This window comes from Poecilia reticulata, chromosome 22 (assembly GCF_904066995.2).
Source record: "Poecilia reticulata chromosome 22, P_reticulata-male-v2, whole genome shotgun sequence".
Lineage (NCBI taxonomy): Eukaryota > Metazoa > Chordata > Actinopteri > Cyprinodontiformes > Poeciliidae > Poecilia > Poecilia reticulata.
Window position 1 is genome coordinate 6,463,675 of NC_088851.1, and position 23,720 is coordinate 6,487,394.

The following is a 23,720-nucleotide window of genomic DNA, read 5'->3' on the forward strand; positions in this document are numbered from 1 at the left end:
ATAAGAAGCCTAAATAAAGGAAAAGCCTCTCAGACCCTGAGCCTGACAGCACCAAACAATTTTTTTATATTAAGACAATAATTTAATTTCACACAATTATCGTGGTAGACGCCATTTTGTTTGTTAAATACTTAATGAAACGTATTTGCAGAGTTTGATGTTTGTTGGGAATTAAATCTACTCACAGACTAACGAGGTAATTAGTCCAAGTTTGCAGTTTATTGAATGTTCAGAAACTACAGCGGCTGTGATGCACCAAGACAAAGGTAAAACAACCCAAACAAATGCATATTTAGCAATTAATGTAGTGCAGAGGATGCCAAAGGGCTTTACAAGATGACGGTGGTAAACTATACTGCTCAAAAAAATAAAGGGAACACTTAAACACAATATAACTCCAAGTAAATCAAACTTCTGTCAAAATCAAACTGTCCACTTAGGAAGCAACACTGATTGACAACGGGGACCCTCATCGGGTCAATCAGTGTTGCTTCCTAAGTGGACAGTTTTATTTCACAGAAGTTTGATTTACTTGGAGTTATATAGTGTTGTTTAAGTGTTCCCTTTATTTTTTTGAGCAGTGTACATTGTAGCCACAGCTGCCCTGGGGCAGACTGATAGAAGCTGCTAACAATCAACGCCATCAGACTTCTAACAGCAGGTTAGGTAGGTTTGGTGCCTTGCTCAAGGACTCGACAAGTGAAATGGATGTTGGGGAGTTCGAACCGGCAAACCATCAGTTACCGGAACCACAGTGACTACAACCAGTACAGGTGTACGGCCACCATCTGCTGGGTTCAAGTATAAGGCATAACATACACTGAAGGAAAACTCAAAACTTTTATTCTTACATGTAATGTTATTTTTCTTTCTAAAATACACATTTCTACATAAAAATAGTTTAATAAAAAGACAGTAATATAACAGCTACAGCAGAAAAGAACAGTTTTAAAGATAGAGAAAAAGGCAACAATCACAAGTACTTTGTGTAATCAATGCATGAGAATTAGTCTGTGGTTAATCTTGTATTATTTTAAAAGTACAAATGCATTTTATTTCATTTGAAAAGATTTTAATTAGGTAGAGTAAAACTACTTAATATAATTTGAAAGAAGTGAAATCAGTCTCAATCTCCTTTTACTTCAAAGACAAAACTATCCAAAATATTTTTTAGATACATTTATTGAAAACAATCAACCATTCTATATATTATACTTTTTGGTGAAAACAAAAGAAAACAATAAACTCTCCCTGTTGTACAGAATAATACAAATCAATCCCTCAAGTCCAATCTTGTGAGAATGTTCTGGAAGGGAGTCCATGTCCGCTCAAACTCTGTTAATGCATGAAATAGTCAGTGGGCCACAAAACCTCTTCATCCATCAGCATCAGTACTGGCTCTCCTCAGGGCTGTGTACTGAGCCCTCTGCTCTTCACGTTGTACACACACAACATACAGTTTGACACAAACTGGATGTTTACAAAACAGTATCATTATTGTTTTTCGATTATTGTGTTTTGATGTAGAATATGCCAGAAAAAAAAACATATCTGAAGGTTCCGTATCTCTAAGTAACATAGGACATGCATGGAAAATATTTCTACAGCTTTTCACCAGTGTGAGTCATCATGTGCCGAGTTAAATCCTGTTTTCGACTAAAACTTTTCCCACAGTTCACACATGAAAACGGCTTTTCACCGGTGTGAATCATCATGTGCTTAGTTAAATTCTGATTTAGACTAAAACATTTCCCACAGTTCACACATGAAAATGGCTTTTCGCCAGTATGAATCCTCAGGTGACTAGTTAAATGATGTTTTTGACTAAAACGTTTTCCACAGGTCACACACGAAAACGGCTTTTCACCAGTGTGAATCAACATGTGACTAGTTAGACGCTGTTTTCGACTAAAACTTATCCCACAGGTCACACATGAAAATGGTTTTTCACCTGTGTGAATCATCATGTGCTCAGTTAAACTAACTTTGTGACAAAAACTTTTCCCACAGTTCACACATGAAAACGGCTTTTCACCAGTGTGAATCATCATGTGACTAGTTAAATGCTGTTTTTGACTAAAACCTTTTCCACAGGTCACACACGAAAACGGCTTTTCACCATTGTGAATGATCATGTGGCGAGTTAAATCTGGTTTTAGACTAAAACTTTTTCCACAGGTCACACATGAAAACGGCTTTTCACCAGTGTGAATCATCAAGTGCCGAATTAAATCTTGTTTTAGACTAAAAGCTTTTCCACAGTTTCCACATGAAAATGGCTTTTCACCATTGTGAATCATCATGTGCCGAATTAAATCTTGTTTTAGACTAAAACTTTTTCCACAAGTCACGCATGAAAACGGCTTTTCACCTGTATGAGTCATCATGTGGTGAGTTAAATGCCGTTTTAGACGAAAACCCTTTCCACAGTTCACGCATGGAAATGGCTTTTCACCTGTGTGGGTCATTATGTGCCGAGTTAAACTAACTTTGAGACAAAAACTTTTCCCACAGTTTATGCATGGAAATGGCTTTTCACCTGTGTGAATCATCATGTGCCGAGTTAAACTAACTTTGTGACGAAAACTTTTTCCACAGTTCACGCATGGAAATGGCTTTTCACCAGTGTGAATCCTCATGTGACTAGTTAAATCCTGTTTTATACTAAAACGTTTTCCACAGTACACACATGCAAATGGCTTTTCACCCGTATGAGTTCTAATATGACCAGTGAGAGTATATTTGGCAGTGAAACGTTTTTCACATATGACACATGAGAAAGGTTTTCTTCTTTCCTGATTTCGGTTCTCAGCTTCAGCAACATCCTGGAAGATGTCTTGGTTCCTGTTTGGTTCGGATTCAGTTTGGTTTGTTTGTTCATCAACAGGAACCACCATGCAGGTATCAGTTTCCTGTTTGAATGCAATCTGTTCTTCACCCTGACTGCAGTAAACTTCTTTCTCTTCCACTTTTATCTGTTGGTGTTTTAGATCCTCCTGCTCTTCTTTTATCTGATGATCTTCTGGCTCTTCTTGTTCGTGTTTCACCTGCAGAGGTTGTAATTTGTCCTGGTCCAGAGTGGATCTCCTCTCCTGGTTATAAATAGTACATTGCAGGCAGTCTGGACAAGAAAACAGAGGAAAAGAGCAATTGTTAACTTTATTGAAGTAAATGAGAGAATTCTTCCATTGTTTGTGACAGAAATCACAAAACAATCAGATTTTTTTTTAAATCACTTTATTATGAAATTATTCATTTTATAACAGATGCCCAAAGAAATTTAGGCATTATTGTTAAAATACATTTTATTATTTTTGAGTATTTCTTATGTTGAAGGTATTCTTTATTTTTATTGCTCATTGACTTTATATTTTGGTGGTTTATTTACAGAGTTTATTTGTATGTTAACAATTGTTTGTTTGAACTATTATTTACTTCTCTAAGGTAGACAGGAAGAAGTGCGGGTCCATTTTCTATAAGTATAGGGACTGGTACATTACACGATTTTTTGCTACGCCCATTCAGAGACGATATCAAAGAAACTGAGACGCCTGCTGGAGACTCTGTGGGTGTAAGGGAGCCAACCACTTTCATGTTTTTTGGGATTGCCAGGTAATAAAACCATATTGGGAAGAGCTCCACAAACATATTGAAAATGTATTCAATGTAAACATCCCATTCAAATGTGAAGCGTTGTACCTGAGCAACCTACAATTAGACTCATGGACCAATAAGGACAAAAAACTGCTGGCTATTCTATTGGCAGACAGTAAGAAAGCCGTCACAAGGAAATGGCTAAAACCAGACCCACCCACTATTGATGAATGCAGTGGCGCAACTACACATTATTCAGGTGGATGCAAAAACATAGATCGGCGCCCCCCGACCGAGGGACGGGACGTCAGGGTGAAGGAGCGACGCTCACTCAGCACCCCCCCCCCGCCCGACCGAGGGACGGGACGTCGTCCCTTCACACAGTCGTACACTAATGCGTAAGGCGCGCATTAGTGTACGGGAAAACGTCATCGGCGCGCCGCCCCCTCCGGACGGGGTTTTGGCGCCCCCTCTGGTGCTGCGCCCCTATGCGTTGCATACCCTGCATACCCACTTTTTGCGCCACTGGATGAATGGATTGAGATTGTTTACCTGATTTATGCTATGGAAAAGATTTCTTTTTCCCTCCAATTTGAAATAGGCAAATTTTATAAGATCTGGACCAAATGGACTGAGTATGTAAAACCAATTAGATCTGACTTCATTTGATTATTCTTGTGAATTATGTGTCCTGCCCTTTTATGTTCATGTGGTCTTTATTGCTTGAGTTGGTGCAATCCCCATTTTTGTCCAATGTTGTTCATTTTTGTTATCGTTCACAACTAAAATTAGTAACAGTCTGTAAAAAAAAATACCAGAAAGGCAGTATGTATGTACAAAATTACTTTCACTCTCTGCTTCTATCCTTATGTACAACTTTAAATGGGTTAAGTTGTAATTAACGATTGTAATGGAAATCTGTCTTTCTAAATAAAAAATTTAAAAAAAGTATAGGGACTGGTGTAGGACCAGCATGCACTGGGTTGGACTTTAGGCTTTTCACCAGAGCAGAAGAGGAAGAAGAGCAGAAGAGGGGATCTTGTTCACGAATGAGGGAAAAAGGAAGTGGCAGATAGACAGGTGGGTTGGGGCAGCGTCCGCCGTGAAGCGGGCGCTGTGAAGAGAGGACTGAGTCAAAAAGCGAAGCTCTCGATTTACCAGTCGATCTACGTTCCCACCCTCATCTATGGTCATGAGCTTTGGGTCATGACCGAAAGAACAAGATCACAGATACAAGCGGCCGAAATGGGTTTCCTCCGCAGGGTGTCTGGACTCTCCCTTAGAGACAGGGTGAGAAGCTCGGTCATCCTGGAGGGACTCAGAGTAGAGCCGCTGCTCCTCCACGTCGAGAGGAGCCAGTTGAGGTGGATCGGGCATCTGGTAAGGATGCCTCCTGGACGCCTCCCTGGTGAGATGTTCCGGATACGTCCAACTGAGAGGAGGCCTCGGGGAAGACCAAGGACACGCTGGAGGGACTATGTCTCTCGGCTGGACTGGGAACGCCTTGGGGTTCCCCCGGAGGAGCTGGAAGAAGTGGCTGAGGAGAGGGAAGTCTGGGCCTCCCTTCTGAAGCTGCTGCTGCCCCCGCGACACCGGACTGACGGACGCCAAAAACAATGACAAGTTTGATCTTTATTTGCTCACCAAATTTGAAAAAAAAAACAAACCATAAATGTCAGCTTCCAGTTTTTTGGACATTGGATTGCCAATGTCCACTGTGGTGGCATTTTTTTAGGTGCACCACGTATGTCCAAATCTTATTCTGGATATATTCTCTTTTTAATTGTACTACATTATATATATATTTCTCACACCTGCTGTCACTCTTCTCACCTAGCTAGGCCATTGTTCCCATTACTACCTCCCAGTACTTAAGCTCCTCTTTTTCAGTCACCACTCGCCAGTCCAGCTTGTTAACCTGCTCACCACGTTGCAAGTCTTTACCTTTGTTATCCCTCGTGTCTCCTGTTTCATTGTGTTGTGGATTTTATTGTTTTCCCCGTATTTTGGATTTATTTTGTTCATTAAAATAACATCCACATAAAGTACGTCTACGGCCTGCTGCGTTTGGGTCCACCGCCTCACCACATCACGATACAAACCAGATGAAAGAGCCCATCTTTAAACATTTAATGTGTAATTAAACAATAAAGGTGACAAGTAAATTTTATAAAATAGATTACACTTTAAGTAAATATTTGTTGTATTTAACATATTTCAGGTAAGTGAACATGTAATGAAATAGATCCTGTCCTAGAATTTTATGTAATTGAACATTAAAGGTAACAAATGTGATGATCGCCTGAGGTAATACATTTTATGAACATCTTTTAAAAATATTTTTAAAATATGAAATTAGTCAAATAAAAAAGGGTCACAGTTAACGCGGCTATTAGTCTTTTTGCCCCCCAGCGTTGTTTGCCTGCGCGAAATTTCCGTACGTCCAATAACATGCATTGTGTCATTTAAGTCGTAAGTCAGTCAGTCAGCCTCACCAGCAATGAACCTCACCGCACGTCACTGCTGTATATACTATCAATTTATCTGTTATTCTTTTATTTCTCATAATATTTAAATCTGGAATTACAAAAGATATGCCTAATTTAACATTTAGCATTTTATTAACCCTCCTATTATGTTGTGGGTCAAATTGACCCGTTTCAAAGTTTAAAAATATTTTAAAAATAGTTGCAAGTATTTTTATTACATGAAACCTTTTCTATTTGTCTTAATAGGTGAACTCTACATATAAATTGAACATTTATTCATTTTACACATTTGCAGCCCCCCCTGCGTATACTTGTTACATCGATACTGTTCGGGTCAATTTGACCCGGCAGTCAAGTTAAAGTGCCAAAAAAGATTTAAAATGTCCGATTCTGTTTGTTTCCTTACAGATATGAACCTTATTTCACCACACACACACACACAAACACAACACACCACACACACACATACACACACACGCAGACACACACAAACCCACTTTCTCCCTACTCTCTTTACTTCACAATGAACTGCGAGAAAGCAGGTGTTCATACAACTTTTGACGGGAACAGTGGTAAACTCCACCCACACTGAGTGGACACTCAGTAGAAGTGGAGGGGAACATAAATACTCTCTGCATGACTCATTTATCTTGATTTTAATTGGCGGGTCAATTTGACCCGGAACAGTACGTGTGTCTCAAATTCAATTATAAAGATCACCCTTTGAAAAAAAAAAATTAAATGTAATATAAATTTTTTTTACCAAAGATCACTTTCAAGGAAATTATTGTTTTTTTGTGTCTAGGTTTTTTTCAGTGGACATAAAAAATGTAAATCCCATTTTTTTTTACATAAAATGGGATTTATGTAATCCCATTTTATGTAAAATGGGATTTACATAAAAAATGTAAATCCCATTTTTTATGTCCAAATGAGTAATTGAGTAAATTGTCGTCATTAATCCTTAATTTCTGAGAAATAAAAAACATAATTGCACAAATTTTGATTGAGATGGTTAGTATTAGAGTTAATAATCAGTTAAAAAAATGTTTTGGAGGAATTTTTTGGTTCCTGACACTATTGCATGATAAAACACTCCCCGGGTCAAACTGACCCACGAACATTATTGATATACCTCAGAAACGAACATAACAGGAGGGTTAATTTCTAAATTTAATTTATTGATTGGTTTACTTAAACCTTAACCTCCATCCAAACCCTGGTGTTTCCTACCTATTCGGTGTAAGATTATCCAGGGAATTCGGGAGAAGTCCAGCAGTCTGCGTTGATCATCCATTTCTTTCTCGGACTTCACGATTAAACTCTGGGACTGTTTCTTCAACAGGATTAACTGCTCGTTGATAAACCTGTTTAGAGAAACACTTGAACATTCAACAAAACAGACCAAGTGCCATCTTCTTTCTTTCCGCTTCCTCGTCGTTCTCTTCTTCTTTGGGGTTTTATAACTGTCGGCAATGATATTGTTGCATTACCGCCACCTTCTGGATTATAAGATCATCACATCACGAAGCTGAAGGTTGGTCGTTTCCGATTCGGGAAATGGCTAAAGGGCGATTCCACCTAATTTTTCACAACGTTCCGCATCTTTAATCGACTCTAGTTTAAAAACTACAACACCTAGACTCTTCAAACCCGGACTGGATTATTCTGCTCTAAAAGCAGAACATTTAAAACCATGTTTGTAATTTGTGAAACCTTTTTCTGATTTGTTGAAACTTAAATAAAGATGGATTTTTACCACTTTTTTTTGCATCTGGATCACACTAGAACTGCTCTAATTCAAAAACTACAACACCTAGACACTTCAAACCTAGACTGGATTACTCTGCTCTTAGAGCAGAATATTTGGAACCATGTTTGGGACTTGTGAAACTTGTATCTGATTTGTGAAACTTTTTTCTGATTTGTTATGAGAAAGGGTGATTTCAGTCCTTTTTCTTTGCTTCTGGATCACACTAGGTCTTCTGCAGCTCCAAAACTATATCTACATATAGATTATTCGTATGTATTTATTTGTATTCGTGTGTACCTGGCTAAACATTTTGAGTGAAACGAATAAGCAAATTATTCTTAGTATGAGATGTACTCGTTTAAACAATTACAAATGTCCAACTTCAAAATTAGACATGTTTTATTTCATGGCTTTTCCTTCATTTTAGGTCTTCGAACGCCTCTATTTCTGATCTTATTTGCATTAGAAGTGCTCTTCTTTCACTGCAACAAAGACATTTTGTTATGAATAACTTACATTATTTTTCTATATTTATACATGATATTTTTCATGCTCATATTGTTTCTATTCTTTCTATCTCTTATCTCCCCTAGTTGGCCATGCTCCATTTTTTGCACTGCCTCTGCCCTGTTTAGTTCTTTTTTGTTTCCAGTGCATTTATGATGCCTGCATTCAATCCAAATATTTAATGTTTAGAACTGTTTGCAAAAAACGCAAATATTTACTTACCATTTTCATAAAGAAAAATAAAATAAAAAGTTTGTTACGATAACATGTTTTATTGTTTCAAACCCTGCTTCTCTTCACCTCTTCCTACCTGTTTTGGTTCTGACCAGTGGACTTTTGAACAACATATTTCCTTAGAAGAATGTTGTGGTCGCTGTATTTCCTTCTAAGTAGCTTTTTAAACTACTACGTAGACATAATATAAGCGTAGACCCCGCATTGGCTGCTCCGGCGCAGGAAATACGGCGGCCATCTTGGAGCGGTATATCCTCTTATTTTGCTCAATCAAAACAGCAGATGATGCCTCAGCACTGAGGGATATTGTTGTTCGGATCTATGGATTATTGATGTGAGGGCTCCACAGACAACATTTCACAAGTAAGATGGACATATTATTGTGTATATATTGTGATTGGAATATTACTTTACTGTATTTATGTCCACCAGCTAATATTAGCTACAGTGCTTTGTGTAATACGGGTTCAGCCCCGCTATGAAGGCTAACCGAGATTCTGTAAATCTAAAAAAATTTATTATTCTCTAACATTGACATAGATTATCTGACACAAGAGCCTATATTAGAAATGAAACAATGTAACATAAATTATAAAACTTATATTATGTGTTATTACCAGGGGTGCGTGGGTTTTCTCTGGGTACTCCGGTTTCCTCCCACAATCCAAAAACATGACTGTCCGGTTTATTGGCTTCTCCAAATTGTCCTTAGGTGTGAGTGTGTGTGTGCATGGTTGTTTGTCCTGTGTGTCTCTGTGTTGCCCTGCGACAGACTAGCGACCTGTCCAAGGTGACCCCGCCTCACGCCCGGAACGTTAGCTGAAGATAGGCACCAGCAACCCTCCCGACCCCACTAAAGGACAAGGGTGCAAGATGGATGGATGGATATATATAATATATATAAGCTGGTAGCTCTTGAATTGCTAGAAAATAAAGCTGTATGTCCTTCAATGCAATGCATTGTTGACACCTTGAGATGCCATGAGACCTAAATTCTGAACATCATGGCATGGAGTGCATCCCAGTTTTCCATGTCTGGTTTATAACCATTAATTTTAGCTTTTAAACTGGTTCTATTGATCCTATGTCCAGACAGAGGGATAATCAGTAGCCCAGCATCATGACCTGTTTGTTCTGAAGATCCTGCAGCTTCGACTTCTCTTCCTAACATGGCGCCTCCTCACCCTGACTCTCATACTGACAGAAGGAACCACAGAGCTCTGTTAGGTTAAAGCTCATCTTCTGAAGTTGGGATGATTTTCCTCCAACATAACCCAGAGGAATGAAACCAGATGTTGGACTGGATTTTATGAATGTATATGGACTGTCATTTGTGAATGTTAGAGCTTCAACAGTGGAGCTTTAAAGGTTGAAAAAGGTTATTATTTTGGAGAAAGTCTCAACATCAATATTTCCACTAAATAAGAAGCCTAAATAAAGGAAAAGCCTCTCAGACTGAGCCCGACAGCACCAAACTATTTTTTTATATTAGACAATTAATTTAATTTCACACAATTATTGCAGTAGAAGCCATTTTTGTTTGTTAAATACTTAATTAAACGTATTTGCCGTGTTTCATGTTTGTTGTGAATGAAATCTACTCACAGACTAACGAGGTAATTAGTCCCAAGTTTGTAGTTTATTGAATGTTCAGAAACTACAGCGGCTGTGATGCACCAAGAAAAAGGTAAAACAACCCAAACAAATGCATGTATAGCAATTAATGTAGTGCAGAGGATGTCAAAGGGCTTTACAAGATGACGGTGGTAAGCTACATTGATAGACTGATAGAAGCTGCTAACAATCAACGCCATCAGACTTCTAACAGCAGGTTAGGTAGGTTTGGTGCCTTGCTCAAGGACTCAACAAGTGAGATGGATGTTGGGGAGTTCGAACCGGCAAACCATCAGTTACAGGAACCACAGTGACTACAACCAGTACAGGTGTACGGCCACCATCTGCTGGGTTCAAGTATAAGGCATAACATACACTGAAGGAAAACTCAAAACTTTTATTCTTACATGTAATATTTTTCTTTCTAAAATACACATTTCTACATAAAAATAGTTTAATAAAAAGACAGTAATATAACAGCTACAGCAGAAAAGAACAGTTTTAAAGATAGAGAAAAAGGCAACAATCACAAGTACTTTGTGCAATCAATGCATGAGAATTAGTCTGTGGTTAATCTTGTATTATTTTAAAAGTACAAATGGATTTTATTTCATTTGAAAAGATTTTAATTAGGTAGAGTAAAACTACTTAATATAATTCGAAAGACGTGAAATCAGTCTCAATCTCCTTTTACTTCAAAGACAAAACTATCCAAAATATTTTTAGATACATTTATTGAAAACAATCAACCATTCTATATATTATACTTTTTGTTGAGAAAGAAAATAATAAACTCTCCCTGTTGTACAGAATAGTACAAATCAATCCCTCAAGTCCAATCTTGTGAGAATGTTCTGGAAGTGAGTCCATGTCCGGTCGAACTCTGTTAATGCATGAAATAGTCAGTGGGCCACAAAACCTCTTCATCCATCAGCATCAGTACTGGCTCTCCTCAGGGCTGTGTACTGAGCCCTCTGCTCTTCACGTTGTACACACACAACATACAGTTTGACACAAACTGGATGTTCACAAAACAACATACAGTTTATCATTATTGTTTTTTGATACATAATATGCCAGAAAAAAAAACATATCTGAAGGAAAATGTGTCATGGTTCCGGATCTCTAAGTAACATAGGACATGCATGGAAAATATTTCTACAGCTTTTCACAAGTGTGAATCATCATGTGCCGAGTTAAATTAAGTTTTCGACTAAAACTTTTTTCACAGTTCACACATGAAAATGGTTTTTCACCAGTGTGAGTCATCATGTGCCGAGTTAAATCCTGTTTTCGACTAAAACCTTTCCCACAGTTCACACATGAAAACGGCTTTTCACCGCTGTGAACCATCATGTGCTTAGTTAAATTCTGATTTAGACTAAAACTTTTCCCACAGTTCACACATGAAAACGGCTTTTCACCAGTATGAATCAGCATGTGCTGAGTTAAACTAAATTTGTGACTAAAACTTTTTCCACAGTGCCCACATAAAAACGGCTTTTCACCAGTGTGAGTCCTCATGTGACTAGTTAAATTCCGTTTTTTAATAAAACTTTTTCCACAGGTCGCACATAAAAAAGGTTTTTCACCAGTGTGAATCCTCATGTGCTGAGTTAAACTAAATTTGTGACTAAAACTTTTTCCACAGTTCCCACATGAAAACGGCTTTTCACCAGTGTGAATCCTCATGTGCCGAGTTAAATCCTGTTTTCGACTAAAGCTTTTCCCACAGTTCACACATGAAAACGGCTTTTCACCAGTGTGAATCATCATGTGCTTAGTTAAATTTTGATTTAGACTAAAACTTTTTCCACAGTTCACACAAGAAAACGGCTTTTCACCAGTGTGAATCATCATGTGCTTACTTAAATCCTGTTTTCGACTAAAACTTTTCCCACAGTTCACACAAGAAAACGGCTTTTCACCAGTGTGAATCATCATGTGACTAGTTAAATTCCGTTTTTTAATAAAACTTTTTCCACAGTTCACACATGAAAACGGCTTTTCACCAGTGTGAGTTTTCATGTGAGCATCAAAAACAGATTTGACAGGGAAACATTTTTCACATATGGCACAGGAGAAAGGTTTTCTTCTTTCCTCATTTCGGTTCTCAGCTTCAGCAACATCCTGGGAGATGTCTTGGTTCCTGTTTGGTTCTGATTCAGTTTGGTTTGTTTGTTCATCAACAGGGACCACCATGCAGGTATCAGTTTCCTGTTTTAATTCAATCTGTTCTTCACCCTGACTGCAGTAAACTTCTTTCTCTTCCACTTTTATCTGATGAACTTCTGGTTCTTCCTGTTCTTGTTTCACTTGCAGAGGTTTTAACTCGTCCTGGTCCAGAGTGGATCTCCTCTCCTGGTTATAAATGTTACACTGCAGGCAATCTGGACAAGAAAACAGAAGAAAAGAGAAACTGTTAACTTTACTGAAGTAAATAGGAGAAAACCTTCATCGTTTAAGACAGCAATTAACAAAAAAACCCACTTAAATTCAAAAGCGTAGACAGAGAGACAAATCAGTCGACATATCTAGCAGACATTTGGAGAATTCTCTAATGAACGGATTTAAAAATGTATATTTTATTACAAAATTAATTGTATCTATTGTTCATTTAACAGTAAATTGTATTATTTCAAGATATTATTTATTTGGAGCTATTTTTATTACTTTTATTTGCAATAAAATTTTATTTTAGTTCACTTTATATCTTTGGGGTTTATTTACAAACATGAGGGTTTGTAAGTTAATAGTAACAAACCCTGTGGGTTTTAAGAACTGTGGGTCCATATTCTGTAAGTATAGGGACTGAAATCGGACCAGCATGCACTGGGATGGACTGTGGATTTTGACCACAGCAGGAGAGGAAACAATGAAAATTAGTGATGTGAGATGAAACTTCATGAAGCACAGAGGAACTCCATCCAATCATTGGACTCTTGAGCCAATTCACCGCTGTGCTTCATATGCTCCACTGTGACATCAAGGGGACAATATATGTAAAATAGGGAACGTGAAAACAACATGAAGCCTTCCGATGAATAAACAAGTAAAAGATATTTGTGATTCTGATACATAAAGTCTGATTAATCTGGTTGTATGAAACAATGGCTGGATCAAAAATAAAACTGGAAACAAATAGGAGAGAGAGAAAGTTGTGATTGGCTTGTTACTCGCTACGTCACCAGGGACAATTGATGACTAAAAAATAAAAACTTTTAACTGTGATCAGGTTCAGGTGAGTTCTCCGTTTTACGAGCTTCATAAAAATCCTCCTGGATTACTCGACACATCACTAAGGAAAAATGTATACAGGGACGGCCCAAGGCAAAGCAAACTAAGCAGCAGCTTAAGGCCACAAAGCCACTAAGGTGCCCCCTCAGTGGAGCTGATATTTTTTTTTATTTTATTTTTTTAGTAATAATTTCTGTCATAATATCAAAAACACACAATTTCACCACGAAGTGATTTGTTTTTACAATAACATATTTGATAATGTATGTAGAAGGGACGTATCTAGCCCTAAAACTGTACCTCAGCACCCCTGACTAGGATTCCCACCCCTCCATAAAATACCGTTAAATGTCACGTCCCGTATTGAACCGATACATAACTGTCCGATAGAGACGCCTGTCACACATAAACACTAAATGTTACTATAATAACCAAAATAAAACGCAGGATATATTAAGGTCAGCTAAATTCTCGTGGCGGGAGCTAAAGGACCCCAGAACGCCGGCCATCTTGGATCGGTACTCCACTCAGCGTTATGTGTTTAGCAGGCACAATGACGTATCAGCGCATTTAATCGATCATAACACACTTTTTTGTTACTGGAAACCATATTCAAACATCCATCAAAGCTACATTTATAAACAATTGTATTATTTAAGTATGTTTTTAATACATAGTTCAGCATATTTAAATATCCTTAGTGGCTATAACAATAGAATAGGAATGGAATATTTTGATATTGATTTATGATGAGCATATTAAAAAGCACACAGCCGTTCATAATTTATTTAATAAATTATTTATAAATATCAATACATATTTATATAACGATACAAACAAATAAATAATGATTAATAATGGCACAAATAAATAATGATTAATACTGAATAATATATATTGGATACATGTTTACATGTATGTATAAACATATGTTTTTCAGCTGACGATTTCTAGCTTCAGAGATTCAGCAGCTGAGATCGAGTCCAAAATCCGATGTGAGATTCATCCGTGCTGCAGTGAATCCGTCTCTCTTTATAGATATCTCCCTCTTCTTCCTCACATCGTGTCTTTATGAAACTTTCAAAACAAAAACGGAAGATTTGGGATGTATCTTACTAGTGAAAGAATTATAAATAATAGTACCACCTGTGTAAACTTTGCTGGTGAATGTTATAACACATAATATAAGTATTATAATATTTGTTCCATTGTTTCATTTCTAATATAGGCTCTTGTGTCAGATAAAGTCAATGTTAGAGAATAATTAATTTTTTTAGATTTACGGAATCTCGGTTAGCCTTCATAGCGGGGCTGAACCCGTATTACACCAAGCACTGTAGCTAATATTAGCTGGTATCTCACCGGTGGACATAAATACAGTAAAGTAATATTCCAATCACTAAATATACACAATAATATTTCCATCTCACTTATGAAATGTTGTTTGTGGAGCCCTCACATCAATAATCCATAGATCCGAACAACAATATCCCTCAGTGTTGAGGCATCATCTGCTGTTTTGATTGAGCAAAGTAGGAGGTTAGTACCGCTCCAAGATGGCCGCTGTATTTCCTGCGCTGGAGCAGCCAATGCGGGGTCTACTCTTATATTATGTCTATGTGCAGAACGCTATGGACCGCGTGTGTTTTTGTATTAAAAGATGTTAAGGTGACAGGAAATGTAAAACTATAAAATGTTATTTAAACCTACAACTAGTCTAAAAACAACACATTTTCACTTCCGTTTAATCCAAATTAAGTCAGCGGCTCCATCAGGCCCTCCAGGGCTTCAGGGTCCCCATAAACGCTAATATTTTAAAATGGACCACAGATACATAAATGTAACACTTGTTTATTGAGATTATCAATGCTGTTCAATTTGATTCAATTGTTTAGGCATACATAAATTAAATGATTATAAATTGTTTAACATTTAAATACAAGATTTTAAGGAGCTGGCAAGTTTACTTTGTAAAAATTCAAAGAACAATATGCATAGTTAAATTATTTTGTTACCATAGCAACAATCTGTTATGGTAACAAGCAGATTACAAAGATTAGACTTTGTAAATTCAAAGTCTAATCTTTGAATTTACAAATACAATTTAGTAAGCTGCAATTATAACGTATTGCTTTTTAGGCTGGCCAATTAAACTACTCCCTTCTCCCATATTTCACTAAATCTAACACAGAAGCTGTTAGAGGCGCTAATATTTTTAGCAACAAAAGGGGCCCCTAAGTCAAATTCTGCTCCAGCCCTCATCCACCCTGGTACAGCCCCTGTATGATGAGTAAATCCGCTGCACTGCGCAGAAATGCTCAACAAAAGGGAGATTTAATTCAATGCTGCTAATCTGGCTTTAGTAGCTTTTTAATTTCGTGTCCGTTGAGTTTTTAATAAGCGTCACAGAAACTATGCTGGTTGGTCGAGTTTCTCATATCTCCGGGCGCATTAACTAAGTAAACAACGCATTTGATATGGTTTGATGCATTGTGTAACCGGAAAAATAATACTTCAAATAATAATAAAATAATATGAAATTAGCGTGATGCGTGACTCCGAGGAGAGCGCGAAAGCTGAACCTGCATGATGAGGTTAGCGCTGCTCGTTATCCACAAACGCTCCGGCCAACTGGGACCACAGACATAAACTTTACAGGGAAGGCACACACAGAGCCACACGCTGGGCAGCGTGTTGAAATGTAAACGCCGCATATAATTGTTTGTTCACAAAGATAAATCATTCTCACCGCTCCACACCGCGACCTCTGAATGGACTTTACCAAGCTCCGCCCAGAAACGCCCCTCGAAAGTCCCACGTGACTTCATGTCTCACATTAACCTCCTCACAGAGCTTAGCTTCTATGGAATTTTTTGTTTCGACTGACTCTGCACAGTATTTCTGAGTCGATTAGTTTAGCATTTCTGCCTGATTTTCACAAAATATCAGCCACGACAACGGACAGGGGAACCCACATGTTAATGCCTTATTTTTTGGACGGCATCAAGATGTTTTAGCCACGCAATGCCTCCAACATTGTGCGAGTTGCAGCTAAATGCTACCAGTCGATGAGGAAAACAGCAGATCCTCAGACCCTCAGCATAAATATAGCTGTGGACAAGATCGCTGATGGCTATTGTTCTTGCAAGGCTGGGTAAGTCTGGCATTCATAGTTTTGAGGGTTCGAATGTGCCTATGGCTTATACACACTCGGTGCTAGCATGGCTAACGCGATTACAGTTTAGTAAAAAGCCTTTTCAGGTTAAATAAAATTTTAATGTATGTCAGATACGGTACACATTGCATATTGATCTGTTCAGCTAACGTAAGACTGTGTAACAGACAGGCTTCAAGGTGTAGAAGTTGTATCGGTACTGACATTATGCTGTAGTTGGCTAAAAGGTTTTCATAATGGATGTGTTTATTATTGACTTTATTTTTTTCATTCACTATACACAAAGAAAGCAAAGCAATAATACTTACGCCAGCAGACACTCCTTTGTTCTTATTGATCCTACGACGGTTGAGCTGCAAATGTGGTCGTGCACAAGCTTTGATTCAAGCAAGGCTTTCCGTTTCAGATTTTGGAAATCTGTGAATTTTAGTTCCACAAACACGATCAGGATACCTGACATCGCCTGTGCAGATACCCCACTGACGGAAAACCATAAACCTATCATGTAGTAATACATCTGCTCTGCTAGTGAAATGCTAAGACGCTTGCAGCCCGGCTTTAAACAAAAAAAAAGCTATTTTTTTTCTCCATAGAAATGTAAACAAGCAATGCTTATCCTGGCGGCGGGGTTAATAAAGCATGGGGACGGTACGGCGGGGGTTGTACCACGGTCTTTTGATTTTTACCCAGGAAGCATTTCAGCTAAACCATGAGTGAAACAGCCATTGGGGCTGACTAGTATATATTCCATTGGGGAAGGTAACTAACATTAAATACACCTTTCTCAACAGGCAAGGGCGCACTTTCTCCGTCTATAATCAGACATTTAAGCTACCTGATACCATTCGTCCCTCCCTGGCACCTCCAGACACGGGCCCCCATCCGGCCCGGCCCGGGATAGCTCCGCCCCTGCAATAGAGCAATTTTTGCAGCCATGAGAGCAATTTCAAAATTATTTTGGGGTCAAAAATGCTCTCCGTTTCTCACTCTAACAGAGAGGCAGTTGGTGTCAGTTGCACTCTGCGTTTCGGCAGTTGGAAATTTCGCTTTTTACGTCACCATCATAACTCCCATACCCAATAAAAACAGTAGCTCCCTTCTAGGCGCATCGAGCCGCACGTTTTGATACCATTTTTGTGGGGGTGCACGCAGCGGTACAAGCCGCATTAACAGTAATGGAAGAAAAGAAAAAAATATATATATATAAATAGAGACATTCTATTAGGTGTAGAACAATAGGTACCTGCCATGCATTACATGGGAGGCAGTCCTATGTAATGCTATGGACAGGCCCCAATGATCCTCATACAGAAACCTTCTACATTAAGACCGTAACCTGCGTCCAAACGCTGGTGTTTCCTACCTATTCGGTGTAAGATTATCCAGGGAGTCCGGGAGAAATCCAGCAGTCTGCGCTGATCATCCATCTCTTCCTCCGACTTGACGATCATTTTTTTAAACGCTGTGAATGTTTCTTCAGCAGTAAACTGCTCGCAGATAAACTCATTTAAGCTGGACTGAAGATGTAGAGAATCGCTGGAACATTCAACGTTTGTCTTCTTCGGGGTTTTATGACTGTCAGCTTCCATGTTATTACATTACCGCCACCTTGTGGATAAAACGAGCATCACATCTAATGAGTTCTCATAGTGCCAGTTCTTTGAAAAACGTAAAATCTTTTCATAGTAATAGAAGACACCTGCAGCAGAAAAGAGAAAAATACAACTAAGACAAAAATTTTATTATTGAAGACAATCGACCACACTTCCTACAATCAATTACTATATTCATATTATACAATTAATATTAACTATAAAGAAAGAAAATTACTTAATAGTGAATATTAAAAGTAACTTTTTATATATTCCTGAAGCTTTTACATAGGTGGAGTTAAACTGGTTAGTATAATTTGAAACAAACAGCATCAGTTACAATGTCGTCTTTTATCACAATGACATTGACTGGAGGGATTGTCAAATATTTATCTATAGATATATTTGAGAATGCAAAACCATTAATAAAAATGTACAATTAGTGCATATCACATTTTGATCATGTGTATTAAGGTAAACATCCACCCCTCACTCTCTATACAGGATAGAATAATACAGATCAGTCTCTCAAGTCCAATCTTGTGAGAATGTTCTGAAGGGAGTCCATGTTCAGTCAAACTGTCAGTGCATGAAATGAGTTCTGATGGGCCACAAAGCCTCTTGTTGACCACGATGGTGATGTCAGCAGCCCACTCATCCCTCTCCTCTCTGAAACAGGCTTCCAAAAAGTGATCCACTCCATGCTTGGTCTGGAGTTTGAACAAAAGATAGTGAGAAGGAAAAAAGAAAAAGAAAAAAAGAGCAAATCGTGAGCTTTGATGATTGGCAGACAAAGGAGGTCGGGTTTGGACAAAAGAAACAACCTTGCTGTGGCAATAAATATTATTGAAGGTGTGGATGTGCAGCAGGTGGCGTAAAAAAAAAAAACAGGGATGGCATAGTTACTTTGAAAAAGTAACTCATTGGACTACTAGTTGAAAAAGTAACTTGGATTACTGATTACTTGATTTGGAAAGTAAGTTACATTAAAAGTAACTTTTTTTTAGTTATTTCAGTAGCTGCTAACAGCTCTCTGCCACCTGTGAAAATTACATTGATCTTTGCTAATACTTAATTGCAAGCTATTTGCAAAGATCAATGGGCGAGAGGCGGTGACCCCTCCTCTCGCCCGGAACGTTACCTGGAGATGGGTGTATAGAAAATTATTCTATATTATAATTTTAATGACCCCAAACCGGGTAATGTTTTTACAATTGAGTTCATACACTTGCGATACTGTTAACATTTTACCTGCTAATTAGCTAGCAAAGCTAGGCAGCCGTTCTTCAGCATTATAGACTAGCTACATTTAAACATTAGCATGAAATTCGAATTCTACAATAACCTTGATAATTATGGCATTGTGTCATTATTGGAAAAAATTTAAATATTAGATATTCTACAGGTACTTCTGTAGAAAATTAAATATTCAGTCAGATTAAACCAGGGATGCCCAAGGTCGGTCCTCGAGGGCCGGCATCCTGCATGTTTTAGTTCTCTCCCTGGTTTAACACACCTGGATCATATGATGGCTCGTTAGAAGGCCTAAGAGGAACATTGACTTGCTGTTCAGGTTGTTACCACCACCAGGGAGAGAACTAAAACGCACAGGATTGCCGGCCCTTGAGGACCGACTTTGGGCACCCCTGGTTTAAACTATTGTTTTTAGATTGCAACAACTTTTCAGCAAAGTATTAAACACACTTTATGAAGTTCACATTTTTAAAATGTTGATATGATCCAATATACTCTTAAATGTTTTAATTACCTGAAAGCAAGAAATCATAACAGAAATAAAGGCTGTGCGAACTTAATGTTTTTCCACTTAAACGTCAATTTTTCAGAATGGAAATTACCCATCCACACCAAAGAAAGAAGACAATGTATAACAGTATGTACAAGTGTGAAACCATGTTCTTGTTTTTTTAATGTTACTTTCATCCAAATTTAAGTTGATGCCATTTGGTTGTTGTGTAAATTTAGTCATTTTCCTTTCTAAAGTGTGTTTATGTTCCCGAACAACTCACCCGCCGATTCTCACTCCAGGAACGGACATGTTATGAGGCAGTCCTTCAGCAGGATTTTCCCTCTCCGACATGAATCCCGTTTCCCTCCTTCATATTTGTAGTACAGCAACTTATCGGGCGTCAGCACAAACCAGCGGGCCTTCCAGTTGTGAACTATGTGGCCCTGAGTATACATTTTAAAAACTCATTTATGTGGGGAATCCGAGTTAAAATTTACACTTCAGATACGTTTTAATAATGTGACCAGCAGGTGGTGATCTTTTTAAAAGTAAAAAGATGCACCCGAACACAGATTCTTCAATGCACAATATTTTATTCAATTCTTTAAAACGATTCTCGTTAAAAACGAGGCTTCAGGCCTTCTACTCGGTCCCTGGAACAAAAGGAAAAAGGACAGACAAGATCAATTATTCCAAAAGAAATAAAACATGCAATGCAAAAGAAATTAGTCAAAAAAAAAACAGATTAGTGACTTCAAATCACAAAACAAAACTATAAAACAATGGAACAAATCGTCATCCGCTTCCAAATACCCTTCTATGGAGCCAGAGGAGTAACGCCCCGCCCACACAGCCGGTCCAATCCGCAACGGGTTTATTTGAGAGCGGCCAAAACAAACAATGGCAAGACAAGACAGCAGAGCTCCAAAGCACTGCAGCTCCTAACAATCAGTTGCCTGAAACAGAAAAACCCATTCACGATGGATCCAGATAAAACAAATCAAAAGCTAAATAGCAGGTAGCTTACCCAGGGGTGGAAACACAGCCTAACCCGGGAGGAAGCGGGTCAGCAGGTGAGGACCAGACGGAAGCCGCACGCCACAGCAACCCCCAGCTGCAGCCGGCAACGCCATCAGAGCAACACTGCAGAAACGCACGACCGGTGTAGCACCCAAAAACCAACCATAATCTCAGCCACGTATAGCAAAACTGCCACTTACGATTGCAGAGGAGTCGCCCAAACCCTCAAGCCGACATGTAGCCGCGACCGTAGCAACAGTGGGAGAACAAAGACGCATGCACCCTTCAGCGGCCCGCCCAACTTTAAAGGCATTCGCCCCGCCCACCAATCAACGGTGCCCGGTGCACAGAGTGGGGGAGGGTGGAACAACACCCACCACAATAATAATAATAATAATAATAATAATAATAATAATAATAATAATAATAATAATAATAATAATAATAATAATGAGATGTTCTTACCCTCTTCACCAGGAAGCCCTCTCTTAGGACAGGGATTTTGTTGTCTCTGTGTCCATGTTCATCAGTGTGTGGTTAAAAAGTCTGACTGGCCTCTTCTTGCCTGCTTAGGCTTTTATTCTGAGGATGAATGAGTCACACACACACACACACACACACACACACACACACACACACACACACACACACACACACACACACACACACACACACACACACCTCTCCTCTTTAACCCAAACCCACACAGTGAAAAAGGAAGCAATTGCTGCTCGTTTACACAAGATGGCGCTCTCTCTCCTTCAAAGACGCCAGGACTGAAGGGGACCAGCTGGCGGTCCCTGCAACAACTTCACTCTCAATCACGTTTGGTATGAGAGGATTTCAGGTCCTTGAACTGAAACAGGGACATGTTCCTCAGTCCTCCTCTGCATTAGCTGGATCCAGGTGGGACAGAACGGATTCTGTGCACAGTTAATCAGACAAGCAAGCAAAGGAAAATAATCATGTTTTTTTTCCTTCCAAAGATTGTTGTTTTTCTAATTGGTTGCTGTAAAACATGAACAGGCCAGAAGAATAAGGCCGGGGGAAATGTTTATGTGAGTCCAACATTTACTCCTTCAAATAGAATCAAAAACAGAAACAATAACACTCAAGTCATGAGATTATTGCCTAATGGTTGAGTGAATGAATAAATAAATAAATAAATAAATAAATAAATAAATAAATAAATAAATAAATAAATTACATCTTTATTTGAGGAAAGACGATAAAAATTATACTACAAAACAATTTTAATGACCCCCAACCCGGGTCATGAACTAACTGTTAATGACTAACTGTGAACTAACTGTTAGTTCACATAACAGTGTTCAGTCCGTAGAAGAACTGAACGACTGTGGCAGTTTCTAAGAAAAACAATAGTCAAGTTTTCAAAAAGAAAAAAAGAGAACAAGACAAGAGTGTCAAGTTGTTACCTAGTTTTTCTCCGACCGATGTGAGTAGACTGTGTGAAATTTTCAGCCTCTTAGCATAGTTAGCTTAGCGACAGAATAGTGTTTGCCTCCGTTTCACTGACATTTAATGAATTAAGGGAAAAGTTACCAACATATTTACATATTTAATTTGTCCCTGTACCTTTTACCACACTTAACAACAGATGAGTCAGTCAGCAGGAGCTCTAACCACCATACCAGCATAACCTTTAACCTCTTTCCCAGTGAAAAGGGTGAGCAACACTGTGTTCAATGATAAGCTAGTTAGCATCATTCCAGGGAGTCTATAGGAATTTCTCTGTCTTTGCTCTTTTTGCAATTACACAACAAAAACAATAGATTTATTACTGACAGAAAATCAAACAATCTTAACATAATGACAATAAAAACAGCCTCCTGTCTGGACTAGAGCCAGTCCAAACTGTTTTACCTTGGCTTGCATTTAAATTACAGATATCTGTTGCCATGTCCCTCCTGACCCGTCCCCTCCTGAGTGAAATTAAAGCTGCAGTATGTAACTTTTATAAAAAAAAAAAATGTATATTTTACATATTTGTTAAAACTGTCATTATGTTGTGAAAGTATGGCATGAGAGATAATCTGTGAAAAATGTATTTCACATTTTTCAACCAATCAGGTGGGTTTTAGTGCTGTCAATCACCATCTCATGTGGCTGCTCATCCTCCCTCCCCCTTGCTCTGTGCTATGCTGCAGCTAGCACAGCCTGTTGTGAATGCTCAGTCTAGCTATCATTCACAACAGGCTAGCTAGACTGAAAATGTAAAATCAGTTTCAATCTCATTTTACTTTACAAAGAAAACTATCACAAATATATTTTTAGATATGATGGCAGATAAACAGTTTTCTTGTAACGATAAGTTGTTTGTCTGCCATTAACACAGCAGTGAATGAGGTTGATTGACAGCAATAAGACCCTCCTCCTAGTTCTGATTGGTTGTTTTTGACCAGAACTTTGCATTGCTTTAAATACCAATAGCAGTTCAAGGAGGAGGTGGAAGAAATTGATTTTTACACAGATTATCTGTCTCATCACAAACTGTCACGACATGGTGACAACATTTACCAATATGGAGAAAACATATTATTTTAATTAAAGTTATATACTGCAGCTTGAATGAAATGCAACTACATAGAATTTTTTGAGAAGTCTGGATTGCTTTATTTAGAATTTGCATGTTGGCTATGACTTGCTCGTGGGGAGAGACTTTTCAGTAAGATTAAACTAATTTAAAAAAATTAAGCAACCTATTTGCATAGAGCATGCAAACTGTTGCATGTAAAAT

General features: G+C 38.3%; 1 protein-coding gene and 1 long non-coding RNA gene across 8 annotated transcripts; both read right to left on the minus strand.

The window, feature by feature from the left end:
* Positions 1-1,164: 1,164 nt before the first annotated feature.
* On the minus strand, positions 1,165-18,339 carry LOC145549946 (uncharacterized). 5 transcript variants are annotated; one of them, XM_081602963.1, is made up of 3 exons: positions 17,967-18,339; positions 11,384-12,581; positions 1,165-2,643 (listed from the first exon to the last, which is right to left on the minus strand). In XM_081602963.1, exons 1-3 carry the CDS (start codon positions 18,190-18,192, stop codon positions 1,602-1,604), a joined length of 2,466 nt encoding a protein of 821 aa, XP_081459089.1. In that variant the 5' UTR covers positions 18,193-18,339; the 3' UTR covers positions 1,165-1,601. The 5 variants fall into 5 exon arrangements, with proteins under 5 accessions (XP_081459089.1, XP_081459085.1, XP_081459087.1 ...); XM_081602961.1 differs by lacking the exon at positions 1,165-2,643 and adding an exon at positions 17,446-17,512 and having other exon boundaries at positions 10,195-12,581; positions 17,967-18,056; XM_081602959.1 differs by lacking the exons at positions 11,384-12,581; positions 17,967-18,339 and adding an exon at positions 7,317-7,533 and having other exon boundaries at positions 1,165-3,121.
* Positions 18,340-18,363: 24 nt separating this feature from the next.
* Positions 18,364-21,420, minus strand: LOC103458284 (uncharacterized). Of its 3 annotated transcripts, none has more exons than XR_014085749.1 (4): positions 21,163-21,420; positions 20,970-21,085; positions 20,223-20,898; positions 18,364-18,905 (listed from the first exon to the last, which is right to left on the minus strand). It is a non-coding gene; the product is annotated as an uncharacterized LOC103458284 (long non-coding RNA). The 3 variants fall into 3 exon arrangements; XR_014085748.1 differs by having other exon boundaries at positions 20,223-20,595; positions 20,756-21,085; XR_014085747.1 differs by having other exon boundaries at positions 20,223-21,085.
* Positions 21,421-23,720: the final 2,300 nt, after the last annotated feature.